This window comes from Petaurus breviceps, unplaced genomic scaffold, assembly GCF_028583685.1.
Source record: "Petaurus breviceps papuanus isolate PSGF00001 unplaced genomic scaffold, PetGlider_PUasm1.0 38, whole genome shotgun sequence".
Taxonomy (NCBI): domain Eukaryota; kingdom Metazoa; phylum Chordata; class Mammalia; order Diprotodontia; family Petauridae; genus Petaurus; species Petaurus breviceps.
In genome coordinates this window covers 76,308,115-76,332,805 of record NW_027186304.1, presented here as the reverse complement: position 1 = coordinate 76,332,805, position 24,691 = coordinate 76,308,115, and the positions used below count along the sequence as shown (strand labels likewise).

At 35.9% G+C, this 24,691-nt stretch overlaps 1 protein-coding gene across 5 annotated transcripts in view; it reads left to right on the top strand.

Moving 5' to 3' along the window:
• The window catches only part of PDE7A (phosphodiesterase 7A), a 158,831-nt gene that overhangs the window by 116,872 nt on the left and 17,268 nt on the right, over positions 1-24,691 (top strand). For all 5 annotated transcript variants that reach the window (XM_069100030.1, XM_069100032.1, XM_069100034.1 and 2 more), the window contains 5 exons: positions 2,205-2,300; positions 3,255-3,355; positions 10,296-10,427; positions 10,634-10,725; positions 19,467-19,611. In XM_069100030.1, the coding sequence (XP_068956131.1) occupies positions 2,205-2,300; positions 3,255-3,355; positions 10,296-10,427; positions 10,634-10,725; positions 19,467-19,611 (566 nt within the window). The remainder of the gene's footprint in view (positions 1-2,204; positions 2,301-3,254; positions 3,356-10,295; positions 10,428-10,633; positions 10,726-19,466; positions 19,612-24,691) is intronic.

The following is a 24,691-nucleotide window of genomic DNA, read 5'->3' as shown; positions in this document are numbered from 1 at the left end:
TATTTGTATGTTTGGGCACTAGGTTAAGCAAAGCTAGGTAAATAAACATATTACTCACCAAGCTGAAATTTAACACATAAATAGAATACTTAATGGTACTACTGGTTAAAAAAAATATGACATATTGTTTGCCTACTTTGTGTGTAATATGTACTTAGATTTAGCATAAACTCATGCAATATTTCAGTAGGTTTTGATAATAAAAATGAAGTTTATTATAGTCTCAAGATTTTATAAATTGAATGTTTCTGAGGAATCTACCGGTTTCACCTGGAGCAGCACAAGATCAATAGGTATGAATAGATTACAATCTTTGTCATTGAATGGATCAGCCAAATTTATATGATTGATATGAGTAATTTTGCTCATTTGCTTTTATTATTATAATCAGTTCATATTTCGGAACAGTGAAAGAAACACAAAACCCATCTGATTTAATTTGTGTTACAGACTTTATTAGATACCAATACGTTTCTTCCTTTGTGCTACAGAAATCCTCTTTTATGTAATATTCTCAATGTGCAATTTTCCTAATCCCCAGAAGATGGGGATATTTTCCCATGAAAGTAGACCAGAGACTCCTGAGCCCATACTCACTCAGCCACAGGAAATTGATAGGTTATATTCTTGTGAAAAAAATTATTGGGTATCACTTTGTAGTAATAATACTACATGTAATAATATTACATTAATAAAGTAGGAATAATAAGATATTTACCCGTTATAGAATATTTTGGAAATCATTACTAACTTTCCTGAGACAGATTAGATATCCAGGTGAAATGTGGAGCAAGGATCAGCAATAGCTCACCATTTCACAAGGATTTTCCAGACCACATAGTTCATTTTTATTAATCATTGTTATTTATTTAGTAAATTGTGATACTTTTTTAGTTTCTGCAAGTATTACTTTTTGAACTGCCTTTTGGATGTCTCAAACTAGATGTTCTTTAGGTGGCATCTTAAACTCACCGTGTCCAAAGGGTGTATGTGTTTAACCAACTTGAAGTTGGGAATTTGGTTTATATGACCCTCCCATAATAGCCAATCATTGAGCTTATCTCCAACACAAATGCAAGACCCTCCTTTACCCATTAACTCCCAAACCTACTCCCACCCTGCCTCCTTCCTTTAATGTTCTCAAACTCCCAATCCTAGCCCCTCCTCTCTCCTGGCATGTACCTCTAAGGGTGATTATGACAGAACTTGAGCATATTAACCAGGAGCTGCACATATGACATTGGGAAAATCTCCCCTTACCCTTCCTCCAGCATATCTATTGCCCTCTTTCTTTTCCATTTCTTCCTTCCAGCTTTCCCCCTTCTCCTCCCCTCCCCCCCCCCCCGTCCCACATCCCTATATAACTTTGTGGCTACCATAGGTATCCTTTAGCTTGCTCTTTCTCCTCAGTTGGCTCTGTGATTTGGAGCAGGGGCCAGTGAGTAAGAACCACTCCCAGCACTCAAACACTTTTTGTTTTAGAAGATAGAGAATGAATCTCACAAGATACACATGAACGGATAAGCTGTAATCTTTATCAGAAACCTTGTTACATTATCTTTCTTCCCAAATGTATCCTTGATCATAAATTACTATGTTACTATTTATCTAGGTTCCCAAATTCAGTGATATTCTCTGTTATTCTCCCTCACCCTACCTATCCAATCATTTGTCAGGTTTTGTTGTCTTCATCTTCACACCAGCCCTTTCCTCCATTCACACAGCCACTACCCTCGTGCAGGTTTTTATCACTTGCTTAGACTATTGCAGGAGCATCCTAGTTGTCTCACTGTCTCATGTCTCTCCCATCTCCAGTCTGTTCTCCACAAAGATGTTGAAAGCACAGGTCTAATCACATCACTAGGGGAAACTAGGTGGCAAAGTGGATAGAGCACCAGGCCTGGAATCAGACCCATCTTCATGAGTTCAAATCTGGCCTCAAACGCTTACTAACTGTGTGACCCCGGACAAGTCACTTAACCCTGTTTGCCTCAGTTTTCTCTTATGTAAAATGAGCTAGAAAAGAAGACAAAAAAAGCATTCCAGTACCTTTGCCAAAAAAAAAAACAACCCTGTAAATAAATGTAGCTATAAATGTATTAATATTATAGATATGCAAAGTGCATTTCCTGGTTAAAAATGCAATAACAAATTTATATTCTGATATTTATATTGGCATAACATATTTCCCTTTTTCTTTTTAGGAAACAGTCTAGTGAGCTTAACCTTTCACTTATTTAGTCTTCATGGACTAATTGAATACTTCCACTTAGATATGATGAAACTTCGTAGGTTTTTAGGTAAGAAATTCTAGCTAATGTCATGGTAGTTACCTAAAAATATGCAAGAATTTGTTTAAGTTTTCATATTATATTGTGATAGGAAAAATCTAACAATTTCTTTTTTTCCCCTAATTATGAAACTACAAGAATGCACACTGTAATAGCTCACGTTATGCTCTTTTCCTACCTGATCACTGCAACTAATAGTAACCAACATAACAGAGGCAGAAAGCATTCTAGGATTTGCTGTGATCAAAGTGTTTGCAGGTTAATGTTTAATTACCCACTTTGAAACACTTAATTTTAATCTGCATTATTAACATTTTCTCATTCACTTTCTTAAGTTAAGACAATTCAGAAAAAAATTGAGCCTTGATTTGTAGCATTTGCTGGTTTCCAAGGTATAAATGTTCATGTTCAAACAATATTCTCTCACAAGCTGGCATAAGCTGGCTCCAGCAGCTGGCTGTAATGGAGACCTAAGTTTGAATATGCATGTAGTGTAATTTTTGTGTAAGAAGTATGCCTATCTTTTGGAAATATATTCTAAACAAGTAGTTATCTTTTCTAACTAATGGTAGTATCCATGATATATCTTTGTTTCTCGGGGCAGCGGGGGGGGGGGGTAGGAAGGTGGATGATTAAAACTTTGTTTAAATATAAGAAGTTAAATAAGAAATTCCTTAGAAATACTTTTGGCAGACCCTTCAGCCTGTAGTCAGGACATTGAATCTTATTAAAGCAAAAAATGTTGACAGTGTCACAAATCCCAAGTTTTGAAATAATTATTTCATGTACTTGTTACTTAAATATGATTAAAGTATGTGGTGACTTGTTTCTAAAATTTTAGTTTGTCTATGTCAGGTCATTTTCAGATGGTGATTACTTTAAATATATGTTAACAGATAATCAGCATTCATTGTGTGTTAATATAGTTCTCCATTATACTTAAATTCATATTTCTCTCTTTAGTTATGATTCAAGAAGATTATCATAGTCAAAATCCTTATCACAATGCAGTTCATGCTGCTGATGTGACTCAGGCCATGCACTGTTATTTAAAAGAACCTAAGGTAAGATGTTGACATTGATTCTATCTACTACTACAAGAAGAAAAATATAATTTGAATGTTTGAATATTCATTTTCAAATGTTTCATGTATCTTTTGGTGTCTTAAATCAAAGATTATTTACTTCCTATGTAAAGATAATATCTAGACTAGTAAAGGTTTCTAGATAGCATGATAAGAGAGCCTAGCTCAAGGGTAGGGAGATGATTGGAATAGATCTGCCTACAAATTTGGGTCCTGTGGTCAATGATATGTATGATAACTGTTTCATTACCACTGCTTCCCTTATATATTTCTCCATTTTTTTTTAATCCATCTCTTTTTAACCAGGCATTTCAGTTTCCACTTAGTCACCAACCTGGTTTTCCCACCTCTACTTTCTACCCCATCTAATTCAACCTTCATATTACTGCCAGATTAATCTTACTAATGCAAAATAATTATTACCCTTTGGCCAATGTAATGAGTGTATCCAGACAAAACTAAGTTCATCTTCAGATGACAAAAATATAGGCCATCTTAGGTTCTATACTTAAAGTTTTTGTGCTTGACTTATATTTTCTTGCATTGCCTTCAAGAAACCAGAGCACCTCCATTCCACAGTGAGGCATCCAAAATAGAACTTCAGGGACCCAGAGGAAAGATGGATGACCCATCCATTAAAGCATATCTTAAATGCCAGCTCCTCTATAAATTTCATTTATTTCTTCCACTCAGAAATGATCTTTCTCTTTTGGACCTTACCCAGCACTCTGCCTCTCTCTATGCACTTATATGTATTATTTTCTTATTAGTTATTTGTGTGTTTCATATTTTTCTACTAGAGACTATTTGCTTCATCTTTGTATTTTCTAACAGAACTAGTACAGTGCTTTATACCAAATATATGCTTGATAAATGTTGAATAAACAAGTAAAATTATAATAAAAATCAACAATATTATATGTCCTTTTCTGGGAAAGATTTGAGGAATTTTGGGAAAAGGTGAAACAGTTACATTATCTATCTGACAAACCATTAGTACATCATTACCTAAAGGTAGGGCAGATATAGCAAATGGATAATGTTCTGGACCAAGAATTGAACAGGAGGAAAAGCGCAGACTGTAATTACTTTGGGGAAAGTGATAAGTTCTTTTAATGATCCAAGATTCTCCCTGAATAAAAAAATAATTATTTTTAACCTTAATATTCTTCCATTTGTGGACTTGAATCATGAAATAGTACAATTTTCAAATAATTGAAACTATGGTTCACCCACATAGAAAAAGAGAGGTATAGGTTTATCATGAGCAGGCTTTAATATATTAAAAATGAATAATGATGCAAGAGAGATAATATAAAAGATGGCATTAGAGGCTACTGGTCAAGATCTCTCATATACTTACTCCAGCAAAAAACTGAAATTTAGGCCATATAAAATAATGATTTTTAAAAAGTCTAATGAGAAACTGTAGTATGTGACTGCTTCTATCTTGGAACTGCCCATAGAGTAAGCCATAAGCCCATGTGCAGTTGGAAATGAGGCTACCAGTGAAGCCAATGCAGACAAATAATCTGGTAGTTCAGTTTCATTTTAGTTAGACTAGAGGCATGTGTAGTATGTAGGGGTCTGTGACTAGAGGCAAGTAGGATGGAAGTCTCCCATAAGAAAGCACCAGTGGGTTAGGAACCTATGTATTAGAAGACCGTGTTCACTTTATAACAAGTAGGGCATAGTAGCACTCTCAGACCAGGAGAACCCAGGCATCCAGGGGCTCTGAGTTCCCTAGAATTCTATCCTGAGAAACCATAGAGGGCCCTAAAGATCCCATGCTCTGAACTTCAAAGATATAGGCAGGCCTAACCACAGGAAGTGGAGGTAAGTCATTACATATTATATCACCCAAAAGGTATCAAGGGGCAGACCTGACCCAGGCACAAACCCCAAGTCAGGAACTGAGACTAGAGATAAATAAACCAAAAAATATGCCAACTACTACAAAAAACAATAGCTTACGGTTCAGTAATTCTAAAATTTTTGAATGTGGAGGTGTGCATTCATGGGTAATGGGAAGAACAAGGGTTTGACCATATCTCTGTATGAGTGAGGTGAGGAGATCATGGGAAGTGAACAGGTTGAAGAACCAAGTGTTCAAGGTAAAGATGAGATTAAATAATGAAATAAAAGCTCTAGAAGAGAGAATTAGAAGAGGAATAAATGGTTTAAAACAGAAAGTAGTAAATCTTACCCAAGTAATTACTCCCTGAAGATTAAAATAAACCAAACAGAAATCAGTGATTCTAACTTTAATTTTTCACTTTTTGGAATCTCTTTCCATATATTTCTCTCACTATTTTCATTATCTGTCTTCTCTGTCTCCTCTAGACCCTTCTTCTTGGGTTCATGACTCTTAGACTTGCCTATTCCTTCTTTATTCTCTGCACTCCTCACGGAGTCAAAACTCGTGAAGTATCATTCTGGACTCTCCCCTCTAAGAAGTTTCTTCCATTGCCTTATAGAGCTGTATCAGCAATGCCATATTCACAATGCCTATAGAGATTACAAATATGCTGATATAATTATCCATTAGAAAATACGTCATGTTTGCCATATGAGGAAATAAACTAGAAAATTTATTAAGATACCAAAAGACTGAGTCCCAAAACCAGAAAGTGAAAGCCATCAGAGTAGTTATGACATTGGCACAGGTAGATAAAGTAGAAAGCACCCACATTTTCAAGCCTTTAAAACAGAACAGGCTACCTCAGGCAAAGGTCCTCCTCTCCCCACTCACAGCAACCACCCAGCGTCCTGGAAGAGCGCTCCCAGCAGCTCTGGCAGTCCTCAGCAGGAGTCCTTAGCAGAAAGTCCTTAGCAGTTCTAACTCAAAAAGGGCTTCGCGCTGCCACTGCCTCTGCTGCTGCCGCCGTCACCACCACCGCCAGCCACCGAAGGAACGCTAGCTTGACTTCCGCTTCCTCTTGCTCCGCCCCTTCCTGCTACGTCAGCAAGTCCAACGGGGCATGGAAGATCTTTAAATCCCATAACCCTTACAAGAGCTTGCCCTGTGGATTCCCCTTTTCCACTGTATCTCATTCCCAGAAAAATAACAATTTCTGCAGATGTCAGAAAGGACATTGCCCCATGGCAAGAATCTTCATCCTTTTCACCACATTCCTGATATATCACTAGCATATATCTTCCCACATGGTCACCTTACTTCCCCATTCACCTCAAAAATCTCCTTTCTGGGTTGACTCCCACTCCTTCAGGCATCAGTTACCCAAGGAGTTCCAAACCCATCCCCACTCCACAAAACAAGTCAGGTCATTTTTTCAAGCACCAAATATTAACAGATAACACTCAGCACATGGTCCACATCTCTCTTCATAAAATATCTCTCTTCACCCATAGAAGTGTTTATCAGTTCCCACTACCAGAGTAAGGTTTCCCTCTTTTTCCATCCTTTTCCTCTTCCTCCTCACCCAATCACCTATGGTCTCTTCTCTGAGAGACCACAAGGATCACCTTCCCCTCCTTGCCAGCCCTCACTTTGACTGAGGCACATCACAAACTCTCCACGATCCTCCTACTTTGCTCCTTTATTTACCCTCCCATTTTGTACCATAATCCCACCAAAAACATTGATTTACCTATGGGTGATACATCACCAGCTTTCTCACATAATGCCCTGTGCCTGCCATCACCTCACCCTGATTTCTGCCCTCACATTTTGTGTACATTTAAGAAGAAGCCTCTGCTGTTGCTGTCTTTAGCTTCAGCATTCTTTTATCTCTCCTATGTTTCTGTTTTCTGGAATGTTTGAGAAATAATAATCTCTTCAGTCTGCTTTTCTTTCTAAGAATATTTTGAATGCCTTTTTATTCTTGAACATCTGTTTTCATTTGTGGTTAAGCCCAGATTTGCAGAGTTACCCTGGGCTGCATCCAGAGCTTCATTGTTCTTTGGAACACATTATTCCATTCTTTCCTGTGTTTTCTAGTTGGTACAGAGTAGTCTTATAGTGTATTTTTTTTTAAATTTCTTCTCCTTTGTTTTTGAAGGTCTTCTGTTAGCTTGCAATTTTTTTTGTTTCTGAATTAAGTTATTAAATTTAATAAGTATATGTTTTAGAGTTTACAGCCTTGAATTTTTTCTGAAGGCCATCTATGTGTTCTTTTAGTGAATATTTCCTTTTTTGTATTCAGAAGTTCTAGGCAGTTTTCATGTAATATTTCTTGAATTATGGTGTTCAGGTTTTTTTACTTGTCATGTTTTTTCTGGGTGACCTATAATCCTTAGGTTGTGTCTGTACATCATGTCTTTGAGATCAATATATTTCTGCTTAGAGACCATTTTTTAAAATGCTTTTTGCTTTTCTTCTGTGTTGCCCTTTGCTTCTGTGTATTTGCATTCCCAATATTCTTTATTTCATTTCTTTGGTGAGACTTGCCATTATAGAATCAATTTTTCTACTTTGCAAATTATTTCTGCTGAACAGGCCATAAATAAATTCTGCTCTTGTCATTCTAATTTCTCTTTAAGCTACTCAGGAATAGCATTTTGTTGTTCCATGTTCTCTCAAATTTTACATGGTCTTCTGTCTCATCAAAGGTTCATTCATTTTCCTTTGTTTTGTAGTATTTATTCATAGAGACCTAACTAGATTTAACTAGACATTAACTAGATCTAGACACCATATTTCTTTTTGCTATAAGTGTTTTTCTCTGTTGATTTGCTTATACTTAAGGTATTTGAGTTCTCTTTCTTCTGAGATCTTTGGTAATTTCAATCTTTTTTCCTGTTGCTCATTTTCTGATTCCTTCTTTTTTGATGGTGGTTTCCCTGGGATTGGCATCTCAAAGCAACAATCATTTTGTTTCCTCTTTGCCTATATTTCTTTTTTTTTTTTTAAGCAATCGGGGTTAAGTAACTTGCTCAAGGTTACACGGCCAATTATTTCTGGGTGTGGTGCTGAGTATCTGAGCCCAGATTTGATCTCCAGGTCATCCCAACACTGGGAGCCGGTGCCCCTTTCCCTCTGTTCTTCCACTCTTCTGCAGAGATTTCTTGCATCATTGAGTGCTCCCAGGATGGTGGCTGTCAAGGCCTCAGCAGATGTTTGTGGTTTGGAGCTTAGATCTCCATAGCACTGAAATGAAGAAGGAAGTGAACTGGGTTATATTTTGTTGTTAACCTGTGAATTAGGTCAGTTAGTGCAGCCTTCCTTCCACTAGCATGATGGGCTTAAGGAGGGGCTGGGGAATGGGGAGGGTATAATAAGTAAGTTCAAGATAGTCATGGCTTTTTTTAAACCTTCATTGGGGTTCTTGGTGTTTCTAGACTATGGAAAGAGCTGAAGTTGTTCTTTTATCTAATGCATAATTTCTCTTTCTTGAGAGGTTTGAGACATTGTGAGAATGAGAGAAAATATTTAGTCTCACTTCTTGTTGTACACATGACTCAGACACCCTAGATCAATGACTGTGATACAATAAAAATTAGTAGAACAAGATTGAAAATGGGAGAGGATGTAAGCTATCAGCTGTCAAAAACAGCTCACCTGAAAAAAAAAGTTCAAGAAAAGATCATTTAAGAATTATTGTAGGGGCGGCCAGGTAGTACAGCGAGTAAGAGCACCGGCTCCAGTGTTGAGAAGACCTGGAGATCGAATCCCAGGCTCAGACACTTAGCACCCACCCAGAAACACCTGGCTGTGTAACCTTGAGCAAGTTACTTAACCCCAATTGCTTAGGGGCGGCCAGGTGGCTCAGCGAGCAAGAGCACAGGCTCCAGTGTCGGGATGACTTGGATCAAATCTGGGCTCAGATACTCAGCATCACACCCAGAGATAACTGGCCGTGTAACCTTGAGCAAGTTACTTAACCCTGATTGCTTTAAAAAAAAAAAAAGAATTAATTGTACTCCTTGGCTTAGAAAATGTTATAAATGAAAATTGTCCAGAGTTATTAGAGGAAATTCTGGCCTATGGCAATTTTCCAGCGTTATTAGAACCCAAAATTGAAAAAATTCACCAATTATTTCCTCAGAGAAACCCCAAAAGGAAAAGTATTGGGAATGTCAGAGTCAAAATCCAGAATTAGTCAACACAACCTGCATATATTAAACTTTTACTGTGTGTCAGGCACTGTGCTCAGAAAAGGCAAGGAATACACAGTATAATAAGAGAGTTGGGAGAGTGGAGATTAGAGGTAATTAACAGAGGAAAGACTTCTTGTAGAAAGTGGTATTTTAGGTGGGACTTGAAGGAAACCAGGGAAACAAAGAGGCAGAAATTAGGAGGGAGATAATTCCAGGCATGGATCCACAGGAAATGCTCCAAGTCAGAAGATGGAATGTCATATGTAAGGACCAACAAAGAGGTTAGTGTCCCTGGACTGCAAAGTATGCTAGGGGGAATAAGTTGTAAGAAGACTAGAAAGGTAGTAAGGGTCCAGGTTGTCAAAGGCAGAGGATTTTATATTTGATCCTTAAGATTATAGGGAGCCACTGTAATTTATTGTATGAGAGGAATGATATGATCAGGCCTTCATTTTAAGATATTTTGACAGCTGCATGGAGGTTGGTTTGGACTGAAGAGAGATGAAGAAGGGAGATCAATTGCCATAGGCCAGGTGTGTGATGATGAGAGCCCGACTGCCTGAGGGAGATGGCAGTATTAGAGGAGAAAAGAAATTTCTGTAACTTAATAATGAAAAGAGGCTATTGACCTTTAAATTCCTAAAGGAAGGATTTTTAATAAGACAGTAGTACTGCTAGATAAATTAGGATTGTTAAAATTGTGTAGTTATAATTTGCATTAACTTTCAGAACAACACTCAGAGAACTTCATTAAAACAGAAGTGGTATAATATCCATTTTGGCTAATGCGGTGGTTGTAATGGTACAGAATTTCTCAGGTGTATTCAGGTGATTAATAATCCATTTTATTAAATTATAGCTTGCCAACTCTGTAACTCCTTGGGACATCTTGCTGAGTTTAATTGCAGCTGCCACACATGATCTTGATCACCCAGGTGTTAATCAGCCTTTCCTTATTAAAACAAATCATTACTTAGCAACTTTATACAAGGTAAGTACAATTATAACAAAATAAAACTAACATAAACTTGTTATTTTAGAGTTATGAAAAGCTAGAATATGAAATATTGTGAGTGAGAACAATGAATAGAAGTTCTCTTGGAATGATGTTTTAGGCAGTTTGACTAAAACATTCTTTATGTTTAGAAATATCACTAAAATATATTAAATAACTTAATGCTTTGCTTTTATTTTTAGAATACCTCAGTATTAGAAAATCACCACTGGAGATCAGCAGTGGGGTTGTTGAGAGAATCTGGTTTATTTGCCCATATGCCATTAGAAAACAGGTATGTTGGATAGATTTCATGGAATTCATTAACATTCAATTCATTTTGTTATGAACCATGGGATATTATTTTACCAAATGTTTTGACGTTATTATTTTCCCATTGCCCAACAGGATTGCCATTTAATGAATTTTTGACCATTGAGTAAACTGAAAAAGACATATATATATATATATATATATATATATATATATATATATATATACACATACATACATACATACACATATATTTATCCACACAATATACATATATACATATTATTAAAATTCATATTCATAAATACACATATGGGCTTCTGTAGATCTGACATCTCTCATATTTCCAGTATTTTTCTGGAATTAATGGGTAACAATTGGGGGTTTGGGGCGGGGAGGGTATTTATATTAGTTTTTAAATTAACTCAGAATTTTACCAAAAACTTGTTTTTATAAAAACTAATTTCAATAGACTAGTTTGTATGAACTATGCTACTGAGTTCTTAAAAATTACAACCCACTCCATCCACACAATGGAGTGAATCATATTAAAATTACACAACGATTATCTCAAATAGGTGCTAAACTGACTTCCCTTTAAGGCTAAATTCAAATGAAGAAAAGGTAGCTAAAGTTGAAATTTCCTAAAAATTCATAAAATCTACTGGTTTTTAATCTTCAGAAAATTCACTGTTCAGACGTTTTCACATATGATAACCAAAATGTTATCTTAGGTTCCTTGCCTTGTAGACATTTCTGTTGCTCTCAGGATAAAGAACATGTCAAAGCAGATAACTGTAGTGCCAATGCAATATTTACAGTGCCCACGATCACAATAAAGACAGTGACTGTAATTATCGCATGACATTCAATTGCAAAATATACTAAACTCTCCAGATAGAAGATAGAACTGAAACATTAGACACCAGAAAACCCAGTCCCAAAACCAGTAAGCTGATTCTGTCGTAGTACCAAAGATATTCAGAAGCCATAACAGTGCTGAGAGCCACAGCATCTTTTGGCCTTCCCACAAATACAATATCAATATTTACTCACAAACCTCTCTATCTCCTTGTCTGAGCTCCTCTCTCTCCCCCACAGTCCTGTTAGCTCTGACCAGCTTCCTGTGGGCTTTGCTTCCTTTCAGCAAACTCCTCCCACCACAGGTTCCATGTGACTACATTTGCCTATTAGGGGGCAGAGTTTATCTTCACAGCCGGGAAGCTTCCTGTGGGCTCTGCTCCCTCCTTTAGCAAATTCCCTCCATCACAGGCTCCATGTGATTACTTTCAGCCTATTAGGGGGCAGAGTTTACTTTCAAAGCAGGGGAAGTCTTCAAATCCCACTAGGGCTATTAAGGGGCAGGGAAGATCTTCAGATTCCCATTCTCATTACAGTAACACATCAGAATGAAAGAAAAATTATAGAAGTCATTTTGTGAACTATACACTATTTTAGGATTATCACATTGACTTGTTTTTTATTAATGACTGTGCATATGAAGGAATGTATTGGTTTCTCCATACAATCTACAAGTAGTCACACTCTTAATGTAGATCTGTCAAGAATAACATAACTCAATTTACAGATATTTACTAAAAGATTGCTATATCCAAAGAATTGCCACATAAAATGTTATTAGAGAATTATGTGACCAAATAAAAGAATGGACTGTTTTAACGAGAGTGAGGGATACCTGATGGATGGTCCACAAACTTCCCTATCAACTGTATATTATAAAGAGACATAGCAGAAGATCCTGAGGACCCTATTTAGATTTAGAATAGGATATGCACATCAGGGATCAATGGATTTGTGATCTACATTATAGAAGAAAGTAACCACATTGATGCAGTCAGAGCTCTACAAAGTATTGAGATTATTATATACAAAGTACTGTTCTAGAAATTGTCAATCAAAACGTAAAAACAGTGAGTGCCCTCGAGAAATTTATATTCTACTGAATATATTGTGTTGTGTTTGTCCTTTGTTCTCAAAGAGGACCATGACATCAGGGAAATGATGACAAGACTTGCAGTTGACTTGGATTTGAGTGAGCGGGACTGTGCAAGGTCACCAGCTTCACTTTTACCTCCAGAGCCATTTGGGTACAGTGGCAAGATATTCATCAAGATGACTAGAGATGGCCCAGGAAGCATTGGGAGACCCTGGTGCTTGTAGGCTAAGGTCTTTTCAGGTTTCTCACTTTGAGTGAGTTAATGCTTATTCAGTGAATAGACCTCTTTAAGAAATTAATCAAGGGGGTGGTCCCCTTAATCAAGAAAGGAAAAAAAGATCAAACTGGGAGGGGAGAACCGTCAGGCTTCCTGGCCAAAAGAGAAATAGTTACTATGTAGTATTTACATTCATTCTGTACTAGGAGGGCAGGGACCTATTGTCTAATCTATGAGCCCCAGAGTGAAATGGGTTTAAGGCTTGATCTTTCATCAAGAAATGTGGCCAGGGGGCGGCTAGGTGGCGCAGTGAGTAGAGTACCAGCCCCGGAGTCAGGAGGACCCGAGTTCTGATCCAGCCTCAGACACTTAACACACACACAAAACCTAGCTGTGTGACCTTGGGCAAGTTACTTAACCCCAATTGCCTCCAAAAAGCAAAAAAAAAAAAAAAAGAAGAAGAAGAAAGAATGTAGCCAGTCAGCCCGAAGGAAAAAAGGCAGCTTTTGGCCATTGAAATGTACCTTCCCTGGGAAGAGCACCCCCAGGGAAGGACGGAGAGGAGAAGAGAAGCTACTTACTAGGAATAGTCAGATAGACAGAAGGAAAACCCAAGAGAGAGCAGTGTCAGTTCTGCAAAAGTAACAAACATATTAATAGAGTCTAACATTATATGCAAAAGAGGACAATGCATTTTCTCTACAGGATTGAGCCTGGTAATTATAATTACTATTGAGTTTCATAGGTTGTTTTTGTTTCTTTTTTATGTTTTTTTTTTAAGTTACATTGTTGTAGTTACTGTGTACATAATTTTCCAGATTTTACATATTTCACTTTATTTCTATTCACATAAATCATCCCATTACTTCTCTTAAATTCTTTATACTTTTATGATGTAGTAATGTTCTATTACATTGATATATCAATATATTTTTAGCCATTTCCCAATTGACAAGCATGTATTTTGTTTTCAGTTCTTTATACTACAAAAAGTGCTATTATAAATATTTTGGAGTATTATAGGACCTTTCTTTCTGTATTTGACATTTGTAGAACAAGGCCCTTAACTTAGATTCCTGGTGGCCTCTGGCTGTGTTGACATGGCTTCCTGGTCACCTGGGGATATAAAAGGGCCCTTATTTGTGGGATAGGAACCCTTCCGACTTCATGGATGCCAGAAAACCATAAAAATAACTTTTAGGCCCCCAAAATCTAGAAACAAAGTGGTTTTCTTTAAATTGCAAAATAGAATATAAATGCAGGGAGTAACTTTTATGTCATAAAAAAATTATGAATATTGGGGTGGCTAGGTGGCACAGTGAGTAGAAAACTGGCCCTGAAGTCAGGAGGACCTGAGTTCAAATCCGGCGTCAGAAAATTAACAGTTACTAGTTGTGTGACCTTTGGCAAGTCACTTAACCCCAATTGCCCTCTCCAAAAAAGGCAAAACAAATTATGAATATGAGGATTTACCCTGGTCTGCAATCCAGGACTCTTTACTCTCAGCCCACATACCAAGACCATTGCCAAATCTTGTCATTTTTACCTTCATAATATGATATGTCCTATTCTCTTCATTCACAGACACAGACTTTCAAGCCCTTGACTTCTCTTAGTTGGAATATTACAATAGTCTCTTAATAGTTCCCTCTGTTTCAAGTCACCACTACATTACAATTTATTCCATAAATGTCAGTTGTTATTATTCATCTCTAAAAGTGATTGTTTTAAAATAATTTTTATTGACATTTTCTGTTCATTACATCATCATAGTATCCCATGTATCCCTCCTCTACTCCTTCCCCAAGAGCCATCCCATAAGACAGTACTTTTTAGAGAGGAAAAAAAGTGTAACACAATTTATTGGTACAGTGAAAAAGTACAAAAGCAGGTGCATTGTATAACATGTGAACCATTTACCACCATGAAAGGGAGAGATTAGGGCTGTCTTCCCAAATTTCAAGTCCCACTTTATTTTTATAATTTTGTTGCATTTACTTTTGAGTTTTTATGTGTTCTTTCCATTTACATTGTGGTAGTCAAAGTATAGATTATTTTATTGGCCTTGCTTGCAGATAGATCTTTCCATGCTTCTCCACATTCATCACATGCATCTTTTCTTGTTGTGTTGTTGAATCATTTCAGTTGTGTCCAACTCTTTGTGACCCCATTTAGGGTTTTCTTGTTAAACATACTGGAGGGGTTTCTATTTACTTTTCCATTTCATTTTACAGATGAGGAACTGAGGCAAACAGGGTTAAGTGACTAGCACAGAGTAACATAGCTAGTAAGTGTCTGAGGCCAGATTTGAACTCAGAAAAAATGATTCTTCCTGACTCCAAGCCCCTTACTCTATCCACTGCACCACTTAGCTACCCTACATTGTTTTGTACAGCACAGTGGTATTCCGTTACATTCATGTACCACATTTTGTTTAGCCATTTCCCAATTGATGGTCATCTACTTTGTTTCCAATTCTTAGCTGCCATAGAAAGTAATACTATAAATATTTTGAAGTATATAGAGACTGTTTTTCTTACCAGTGATTTCCTTGGGTTATAAGTCCAGTAATAGAGTCTCTAGTTCAAAAGATATGGGTATTTTAGTCACTTTACACTTTATATAATTCCAAATCGCTTTTCAAAATGTTTGTACCATTCACAACTCCAACAACAATGTATTGGTTTGCTTATTTTCCCACAACACCTCTGACAGGACTTGTCTCATCACTTGTTGACATTTTTTTGTCATTTTTGCCAATTTTCAGGGGTGTTAGATGAAACTTCAAACTTGTTTTGATTTTCATTTTTCTTATTAACAACTTGGAACATTTTTTCATGTGGTTGTAAATACTTTGAAGTTCTTTTGAGAGCTGTTTCTTCATTTGTTTTGACCCTTTATCTTTTGGGAAATGACTATTAGTCATGTGTGTGCATGTACACACACACTTATATTTATTAATTGCTTATATATCTTGGATACCAAACCCTTATCAAAAAGATTCGAAACAAAGATTTTTTTTCCCTATTTAACTACTTCATATTCTAGAAGCATTAAAGTTGTCTGTGGGAAGGTTTTCTGTTTTAAATAACCAGAGTAATCATTTTATCTTTTGTAATCACTTCTAACTCTTGGCTTGTGAAAATATCTCATACCTAGCTGTGAGAGGTACCTATCTCTTCTGATGTTTTATAGTATGATTCTTAATATTAAGGTCATGTGTCTTTTGAGAATATATTGTGTTATGTCTTATGAGGTGTTGTTCTAACCCTAATTTCTGCCAGACTACTTTCCAGTTTTCCAGTAGTTTTTATCAGATATGGAGTTTTTCCTGAGGAACTTATGTTTTCCACTTTCTCAAACATTAAATTCTGTTGTTTCTGTATCTCCTTTGTCTAGTCCTTTCCATTTATCTATCAGTCTATTCTTTAACTAATACTAAATGACTTTGATTATTGCTTTATAATATAGTTTGAAGTCTGGAAGTGTTATTCCCCCTTCATTCTTGCTTATTTTCATCATTTCTCTTGATATTCTAGAGCTTTTGTTTTTCTAAATGAATTTTATTATTGTTTTCATAAAGCTCTGTAAAGTATCCCCTTGGTAATTTGATTGACACTACATTAAAAATGTAGTTTAATGTTGATAGTATTGTCATTTTTATTATATTGTCATGGCCTTGCTATGAGCACTGAATATTCCTTGAGCTATTTAGATTATTCTTTATTTCTTTATGGAGCATTTTGTAATTGAATTTAAGCTAGATTTTTGTGTGCTTTTGGAGGCTGATCCCCAGATATATTATGCCTTTTGTAGTTATTTAGGATGCGATTTCCCTTTCTATTATTGTTTCTTGCATTTTGTATAAAAGATGCATTTGGTTTTTGAGGATTTGTTTTGCGGCTTGCAACTCATTGAAGCTATTAATATTCTTAGTATCTTTGCTAATTCCCTGCAGTTTTCCAAGCAAATCATCATATTATCAGCAAACAGGGATAGTTTTATCTCCTCTTTACCTATCATTGTTTCTTTAATTCCTTTCTTTTTTTTATTGCTTTTACTAGAACTTATAGAACTATGTCAAATAATAGTGGGGAGAGTGGGTAACCTTACTTGATTTTCACATTTATTGGAAAATGTTCTGCTGTTATCTCCGTTGCATATATGATGCTTTCTTTTGATTTTAGGTTGTTTCTTTTTATATTATTAAAAAGAGATCTTTCGGGGTGGCTAGGTGGCTCAATGAATAGATCACCAGCCCTGGAATCAGGAGGACCTAAGTTCAAATCCAGCCTCAGACACTTAACACAAAAACTAGCTGTGTGACCTTGAACAAGTCACTTAACCCCAATTGCCCTACCCCCTCTCCAAAAAGAAAAAAAAGAAATCTTTCTATGCCTATGATTTGTAGAGTTTTTAGCGTAAAGAGTCTTGTACTTTATTAAAGGTTTTTTCTACATTTTTTTATGAGATTGAGTTAAGATCTCTAACTGGTTTTCTGATAGTCTGGGTATTTTATAATTTTAAGGTATTCCTATATTTCTTTTCTGTTTTCAGTTTTGTTTTCATATATAAAATGTCCTGATTATTTGTTTTATTTCTTCTAGTTTTGCTATGATTTTACAAGGTGATTTTTCTAAAGCATAGGTCTAACCATCTCTCATTCTTGTTCAATGAGCTCCAGTGGCTCCTGTTACTTCAAAGGTTAAAGAAAAGCTCCTTTGTTTCACATTTAAAGCTCTTTATAACCTGTCTTTTTAGTCCTTTGCATTCTTTTATACTTCACTCCCCTCTCTGCACTCTATGATTCAGCTCCCCGGCTTACTTGAGTCTTCCTCAAACATGGCACTCCATATCCCATCTCTATGCTTTTGCACTTCCTGTTTTCCATATCTGAAATTTGCTCTGCCTCCTAGTTTTCTTGACTTAGTTCAGGACTCAGTTCAAATCCTGCCTTCTACAGGAGGCTTTTCCTGGTCCATACACACACAACTCTTTCTCCCAACTCTTTGTGCCTTCCAATCTAAGATTCTTTCCATCTAAACTGAGTATATACTACAGGGGGGAAAAATGAACTTTTAAGGAAATAGAGGACTTCAGGCATTTATGAGGAAAGGAACAGAGTTGCAAAGAAACTTTGAAGTTCAAACCCAGGAGTAAAGAAAAGCATAAAAAGATTGCTTACATCCAAATATGGGAAGGTGATATATGTATTTCCTTGCCCTATTATCATCATGGTTCATAGGATTCCAATTAGAAAATGTCTGGGAATGGTTTTGTTATGTCTTAATGATTTCAAGAAAAGAATGGAAAGAAACGGGAAAAGATTTTTGTGGGGGAGGGATGGTTAGGTAAATTATCTCACAGAATGAGGGTGAACATAAGGAGAAATCTATATAAATCTATATAAATGAGGAGGAGGCAGAGGGAGTAGTTAATACTGGAATCTCATTCTGGTCCAAATTAGTCAAAAGATGGAAACACACACACACACACACACACACACACAGAGTTGGGTACAGAAATGCATTTCAATCAGCAGGAAAATAGGGAAAATGGAGAAGGGGAGGAGTAAAAAGTAGATGGAAGACAGGTTAAGGGAAGGATTAGTCCTAAGCAAAACAAATTCTAAGGGTGTACAAAAATATTTATAGCTCTTTTAGAGGTGGCAAGGAATGGGAGTCTGAAGAATTGCTCATAAATTAAGTGTTCATAAATAAATGAATAAGTTAGGATATATAAATATGATGTAATACTGTTCTGCTCTGACCAGTTCAGTAACCAAGCAGTATTCCATGGACTAATGATGAAACATTCTGTCCACTTCCTGACAGAGATATGAAGGACTCAATACAGAATAAAATAAAACAATTTTGGACAAGAAAAGGGAAAGGGTTTATTGACTGACATTAGAACCTCTGTATGAACCCAAAGCATCATTGTACAATGGTAAAAGTGACTCTAAAGTAAGAAGAACTGAGTTCAGATTTCCTCTCTTATGGGCACTGCCTTTATAACCTGAGGCAAGTCAGTTAACCTCCCTCAGCCTTAGTTTCCTCTTCTATAGAATGTGGAGGTTGGATTATGTGTCCTCTGAGAACCTTATGAATCAAAACCAAAAGAATATTCACAATGACTATAATAATTTAGATAAAAATCCTAAAAGCATCCAAATTCAAATTAATTTTAATGATCCATCTTGACCAGAGTTGAACCTCAGTGGCCATCTAATCCAACCCATACCTTAATAGTTTCCTGTACAACATACTGGATAATTGGTCATTTAAACTTTCCAAAAGTTTACCAAAGCAGACAATTGACAGTGTATAAGTGCTATCTTTGGAATATTTGCATATGGCTACTTCTCTGAAAACCATCTTAGACATAGCTATGGTTACTTAAGTTCTTTTGAGAAGAATAATTCGCATCATGATTATAGATAGATATGTTCATCCTGTGATAATCATTTTAGTTAAAATTTGGATATTTCATAGATATAAACTTTTAAGAAAAATTGAGAAGTGTTTCTAAGCTTTTTTTGCTCAGTGTAAATATCCATGTCACAATTTGTCTATTTTTCTCATTCCAGGCAACAGATGGAAAACCAGATAGGTGCTTTGATTTTAGCCACAGACATTAGTCGACAAAATGAATATCTGTCATTGTTTAGATCCCATTTGGACAAAGGAGATTTGTGTTTAGAAGATGCCAATCATCGACATTTCATTTTACAGGTGACATTGATTTATAAAACTTGTATTTCTAATTTATGTCATATAGAGAGACATCAGAATAAAAATAAAATATTACTGCATCAGAGTGGTATTCTAGTAAAAAAATCCTGAGGCAATGGTATGAGTTTGTTTAATGTTTATAAGTTGCTAACAAGAGGTACCTTATTTCACTTCATAATACATTACGGTATTGTTTTTAAGATAGCTACTTAAGTACAGATGATTATATTCTTCTTTTTATTTAAAATCTTAGTATACTACTCATTGTTGTAATAGCAGAAAACTACATACTATATTGTAATAATGTTTTTGAAAAGCAGAACTGTTAGTATTTGATTAATAATGTTTTAATGAAACTACCTTGCAGATGCATATGAAAAAAAATCAACTTGACATTTTTCAGTCTCCTAACTCCAGCTACTCCATACTTTAAAAACAGATGTTTATTCCTTGTGTATAAGAGATGAATGCAATGTACCTTTTAAATTTGTACCTGTAGAAGAGAAAAAAGACATGAACGGAATGGGGGGGGGGATATTTTCCTTTCTCCAGTGTCCTTACTTTCTTCAAATACCAGGAACCACTAATTTACAGTGGCCTACCTGATTTCCAGCATTGAAATATATTTAGAGAATTAAATATTACTTTGGCAGCAATATTTGCCATTAGAAACCAGGTAATGTTGGAGGAAGCTCTCACATACATAGGCATAGACATAAAATCTTTTCCCTGTTTCTGTCATAGAGGCACAAAGACAAGCGCTGTTCATTTCCATTGCTCTCACATATCCCCATCCTTTACTCCTCTCCTATTTTCCCTTCTCTGTTCTTTAGGGACTATGAGTACAGCTACTTTGTGAATGTTCCCTTCCACAAGTAAGTGGAAGTAAGTCTGAGAGAGAGAAAAATAGGAGCTCTAGCCCTTTTGCATTTGCTTCTTGTCTTCTTCTATCTCTTTCCTCCCCTACTTCCTGCCTTTCTTTTTTTTTTACTTTTTGAGGAATATCTTTCTTCTGTAACAGGTATCAGTAGATTCTTCAGTACAATCTTCAGAGAGTACTGCCTTGCTTGCCCTGTCAAGCTTTTGCCCATATTTCAGAAGGATGTAATTGGAAAGGCAGTTGCTAACTAGAGTCTGTCAATGGCATGAAACCTTACTGGGAAGCTTAGTGCAAGTACTGGTCAGTCAGCTTTCCCAGAAGTCTCCCTTCTTTCTTTCATTCCTTTTTTTTTAAACAGGGTTTCATAGTAGTAGCTTACTTGTTAGAACCAAATAGTGAAAAGAAGATACAGAAAGTCGGAGGAGATCACTAAACTTCCTTCTCTCTATGCTTGATTAGAGGTGGTGGACACGTCTGGATTTGTGCCCCCTCAGAACCAAGTTAAGCTAACTCCTGTGCTTTGGAGAATAAAAATACTATGACTTCCATGAAGAGAGTTTGTATTGACGTTATTTGGTTGTATAGTAGAATCAATGAGAGGCAGTGCAGTATAGTGAAAAGAATTCTAGACCTGGAATCAGGAAGCATCTAGGTTCAAATCCCACTTCTTACATTTAGAACCTATCTGACCACGTGCAAGTCACTTAACCTTTATGAAACACAATTTCCTCATTTGTAACCTAAGAGAGAGAATAATATTACCTACTTCTTAGGTTTACTGTAGCAAATAAGATAAAATATAGTAACATTTTGTGAATATAAATATTAGCTATGCTTAAGGTAGAATTTAAGACCTACCAATAGACCTTTCCATTAAAAAAATACTATGCATATCCACATCTGATAGACAATCAGGTCGATGAAGATGAATCAGTTTATATCTTAATGTGTCAAATAATAGCTAGGAAACACTCAGTGCTATTATTTTAAAGTAGTTATTTTTCATTGGAAATTTCTTATCGAAGTAATGTAAGGGGAATACTCCTTGAAGAAAATCTTCAGTCTAATATTAGAATCTTAAGAATTGATAGAATCTGGGGGCGGCCAGGTGGCTCAGCGAGTAAGAGCACCAGCCCCAGTGTTGGGACGATCTGAGGATCGAATCCGGGCTCAGATACTTAGCACCACACGCAGAAATAACTGGCCATGTGTAACCTTGAGCAAGTTATTTAACCCCAACTGCTTTAAAAAAAAAAGAATTGATAGAATTAGATGATCTAATTTTAACTTTATATCTGAATCAGAAATGGGCTGGACACTAGTAGACAGTATTAATATATTAACTATAAAAATACCATTAGATACAAAAAAAGTTTTGACAAACTACAACAGCCATTTTTGTTAAAAACAAACAGGGGTGTCTGGGTGGCACAGTGAATAGAGCATTGACCCTGGAGTCAGGAGGACCTGAGTTCAAATTCAGCTTGAAACACTTGACACACTAGCCACGTGACTTTGAACAATTCACCTAACCCCAATTGCCCTCTCCCTCCCGCAAAAACAAAACAAAACTAGAAAATATGGACCTTTGTTTTAGACTTTTCATTAATTTGGTAAGTGGTATATATTTTAAGCCAATAATAGTATTATATGTGATGGAGATAACCTAAATACCTTTCCATAAGATAAGGAAGAAAGCAAGGATATTCAGTATCACCACTCCTATTTTATATAATGCTAGAAATAATAGATAAAGCAGTAAGAGAAGAAAGAGAAATTGAAAATAAGCATAGAGAGCAGTGAAACAAAACTTAAGTTATTTGTAAATGATGTGTTGCTTTACTTAGAGAGTCAACTAAAATTAATTAAAACTTCAGGGAAATTGTTGGGTATAAAGCAAATCCATATAAATGATCAGTGTCCCTTATATTACCAACAAAACCCAGCCAGAAGAGATAGAAATAGAAACTTAAAATAACTTAAGAGTATATAAAATCGGGGTGGCTAGGTGGCGCAGTGAATAGAGCACTGGCCCTGGAGTCAGGAGGACCTGGGTTCGGATCAGGCCTCAGACACTTGACACAAAAATAAACTAGTTGTGTGACCTTGGCCAAGTCACTGAACCCCAATTGCCCTACCCTCCCCCCTCCAAAAAGCAAAAAAAAAAAAGAGTATATAAAATACTTGAGAGTCTACCTGACAAGACACACAAGAACTAAGTGAATAGTTCTACAGAATGCTCTTTATAAAAATAAAAATATACATAAATGTGGAGAAATATTAATTGCACATTGTTAAGCTGAATCAGTTAACAAAAATGACGATACTATCTAAATTAATTTACTTACACTGTACTAGAAAAAATAATAATGAAATAAAAATAATGAAATGAAGAATGTTCTATAGTGTCCTGTCCAGGACCCAGACCAGACAGCAATTTAGAGATGATCTTAAAAAGTTGTTTTGTTATATAACTTAATCTTAAACAATTAATGGGTCAAAAAACAAATCATAGAAATAATTAAAAATTTAATCAAAGAAAATTACAATAACAGAACTTGTGGGATACAGCTAAAGCAATCCTAAGGGGAAATTTTATGCATCTAAATGTTTTCATCAACAAAATAAAAATCAACTAGCTGGGTATGCAGCTAAAAAAAAAAAACCAACAGTGTAGAAATAATGAAAATCAAAGAAGAGCTTAAAATTGAAAGCAAAAACTTAAATTGATTAAGAGTATACACCATATATTAGTTGGCTTTATACTAAGGATAAAGGTTTGGTTCAAAGTAAGGAAAACTATAAAGATAATGGGTCATAGTAAAATAATTTAAAACCACATGATTATATCAATAGATACAGAAAAGGCTTTTGATAAAATCTAGTACTTATTTCTGTTGCAAACACTAAAAAATATTACTAAATAGGTTTTTCCTCAACATAGTAGTATTTATCAAAAACTTGGCAAGGGTGTGTGTGTGTAACATAGACACATGAAAGGAGATATTTCCAGTAAGAATAGGGTTAAAGCGATGTCTATCATTACCATTACTATTTAACATGAGAATAGAAATACTAGCTATAGGAAGAAGAGAAAAGAAATGAAAAAAATAAACATAGGCAATGATGATGCAAAATTATGGCTTTTGTAGATAAGATAATGGTTTACTTAGAGATTCCTAAATAGTTTTTTAATTGAACTAATAATATCAATAAAGTTGCAAGATATAAAATAAACTCGTGTAAGTCAACCACACTTCTGTATATTAGTAATGAAAGCTAGCAAAAAAAAAAACAAAAGGAAAAATTCTATTCAAAGTAAGTATATAAAATACTCAGGAGTCTGCTTAACAAGACATACACAGGATCTTTATGACTGACACTGCAAAACAATCTTTACAGAAATAAAGACAAAACTAAATGATTGAGGGGAGGCTAGGTGGCGCAGTGAGTAAGAGAGCCAGCCCTGGAGTCGGGAGGACCCAGGATTGTTTCTGGCCTCAGATACTTAACACACACCCACACCACACACCCCCCCCCCACACACACACACACAAACTGGCAGTGTAACCCTGGGCAAGTTACTTAACCCCAATTGCTTTAAAAAAAAAAAAACTAAATGATTGAATAGATATAAATTGTTCTTGTGCAAGCCAATGTAATAAAAATGACAGTACTACCTAAATTAATTTGCTTGTTTAAGGCTCAAACTATCAAAAGATTATAAAGCTAGAAAAAAAATTCATCTGAAGGAACAAAGGATCAAGATTTAAAGGGAAATCACGGGGGGAAAAATGGAAAGGAAGAGAGTCTAGAAGTACCACATCTCAAACTATACTATAAAATTTCATCAGAATTTGGTAATGGTTAAGAAATAGAGAAGTCGGGGCGGCCAGGTAGCACAGCAAGTAAGAGCACCGGCTCCAGTGTTGAGAAGACCTGGAGATTGAATCCCGGGCTCAGACACTTAGCACCCACCCAGAAACACCTGGCCGTGTAACCTTGAGCAAGTTACTTAACCCCAATTGCTTAGGGGCGGCCAGGTGGCTCAGCGAGTAAGAGCACCGGTTCCAGTGTTGGGACGACCTGGAGATCGAATCCTGGGCTCAGACACTCAGCACCACACCCAGAAATAACTGGCCAGGTAACCTTGAGCAAGTTACTTAACCCCAATTGCTTAAAAAAAAAAAAAAAAAAAAA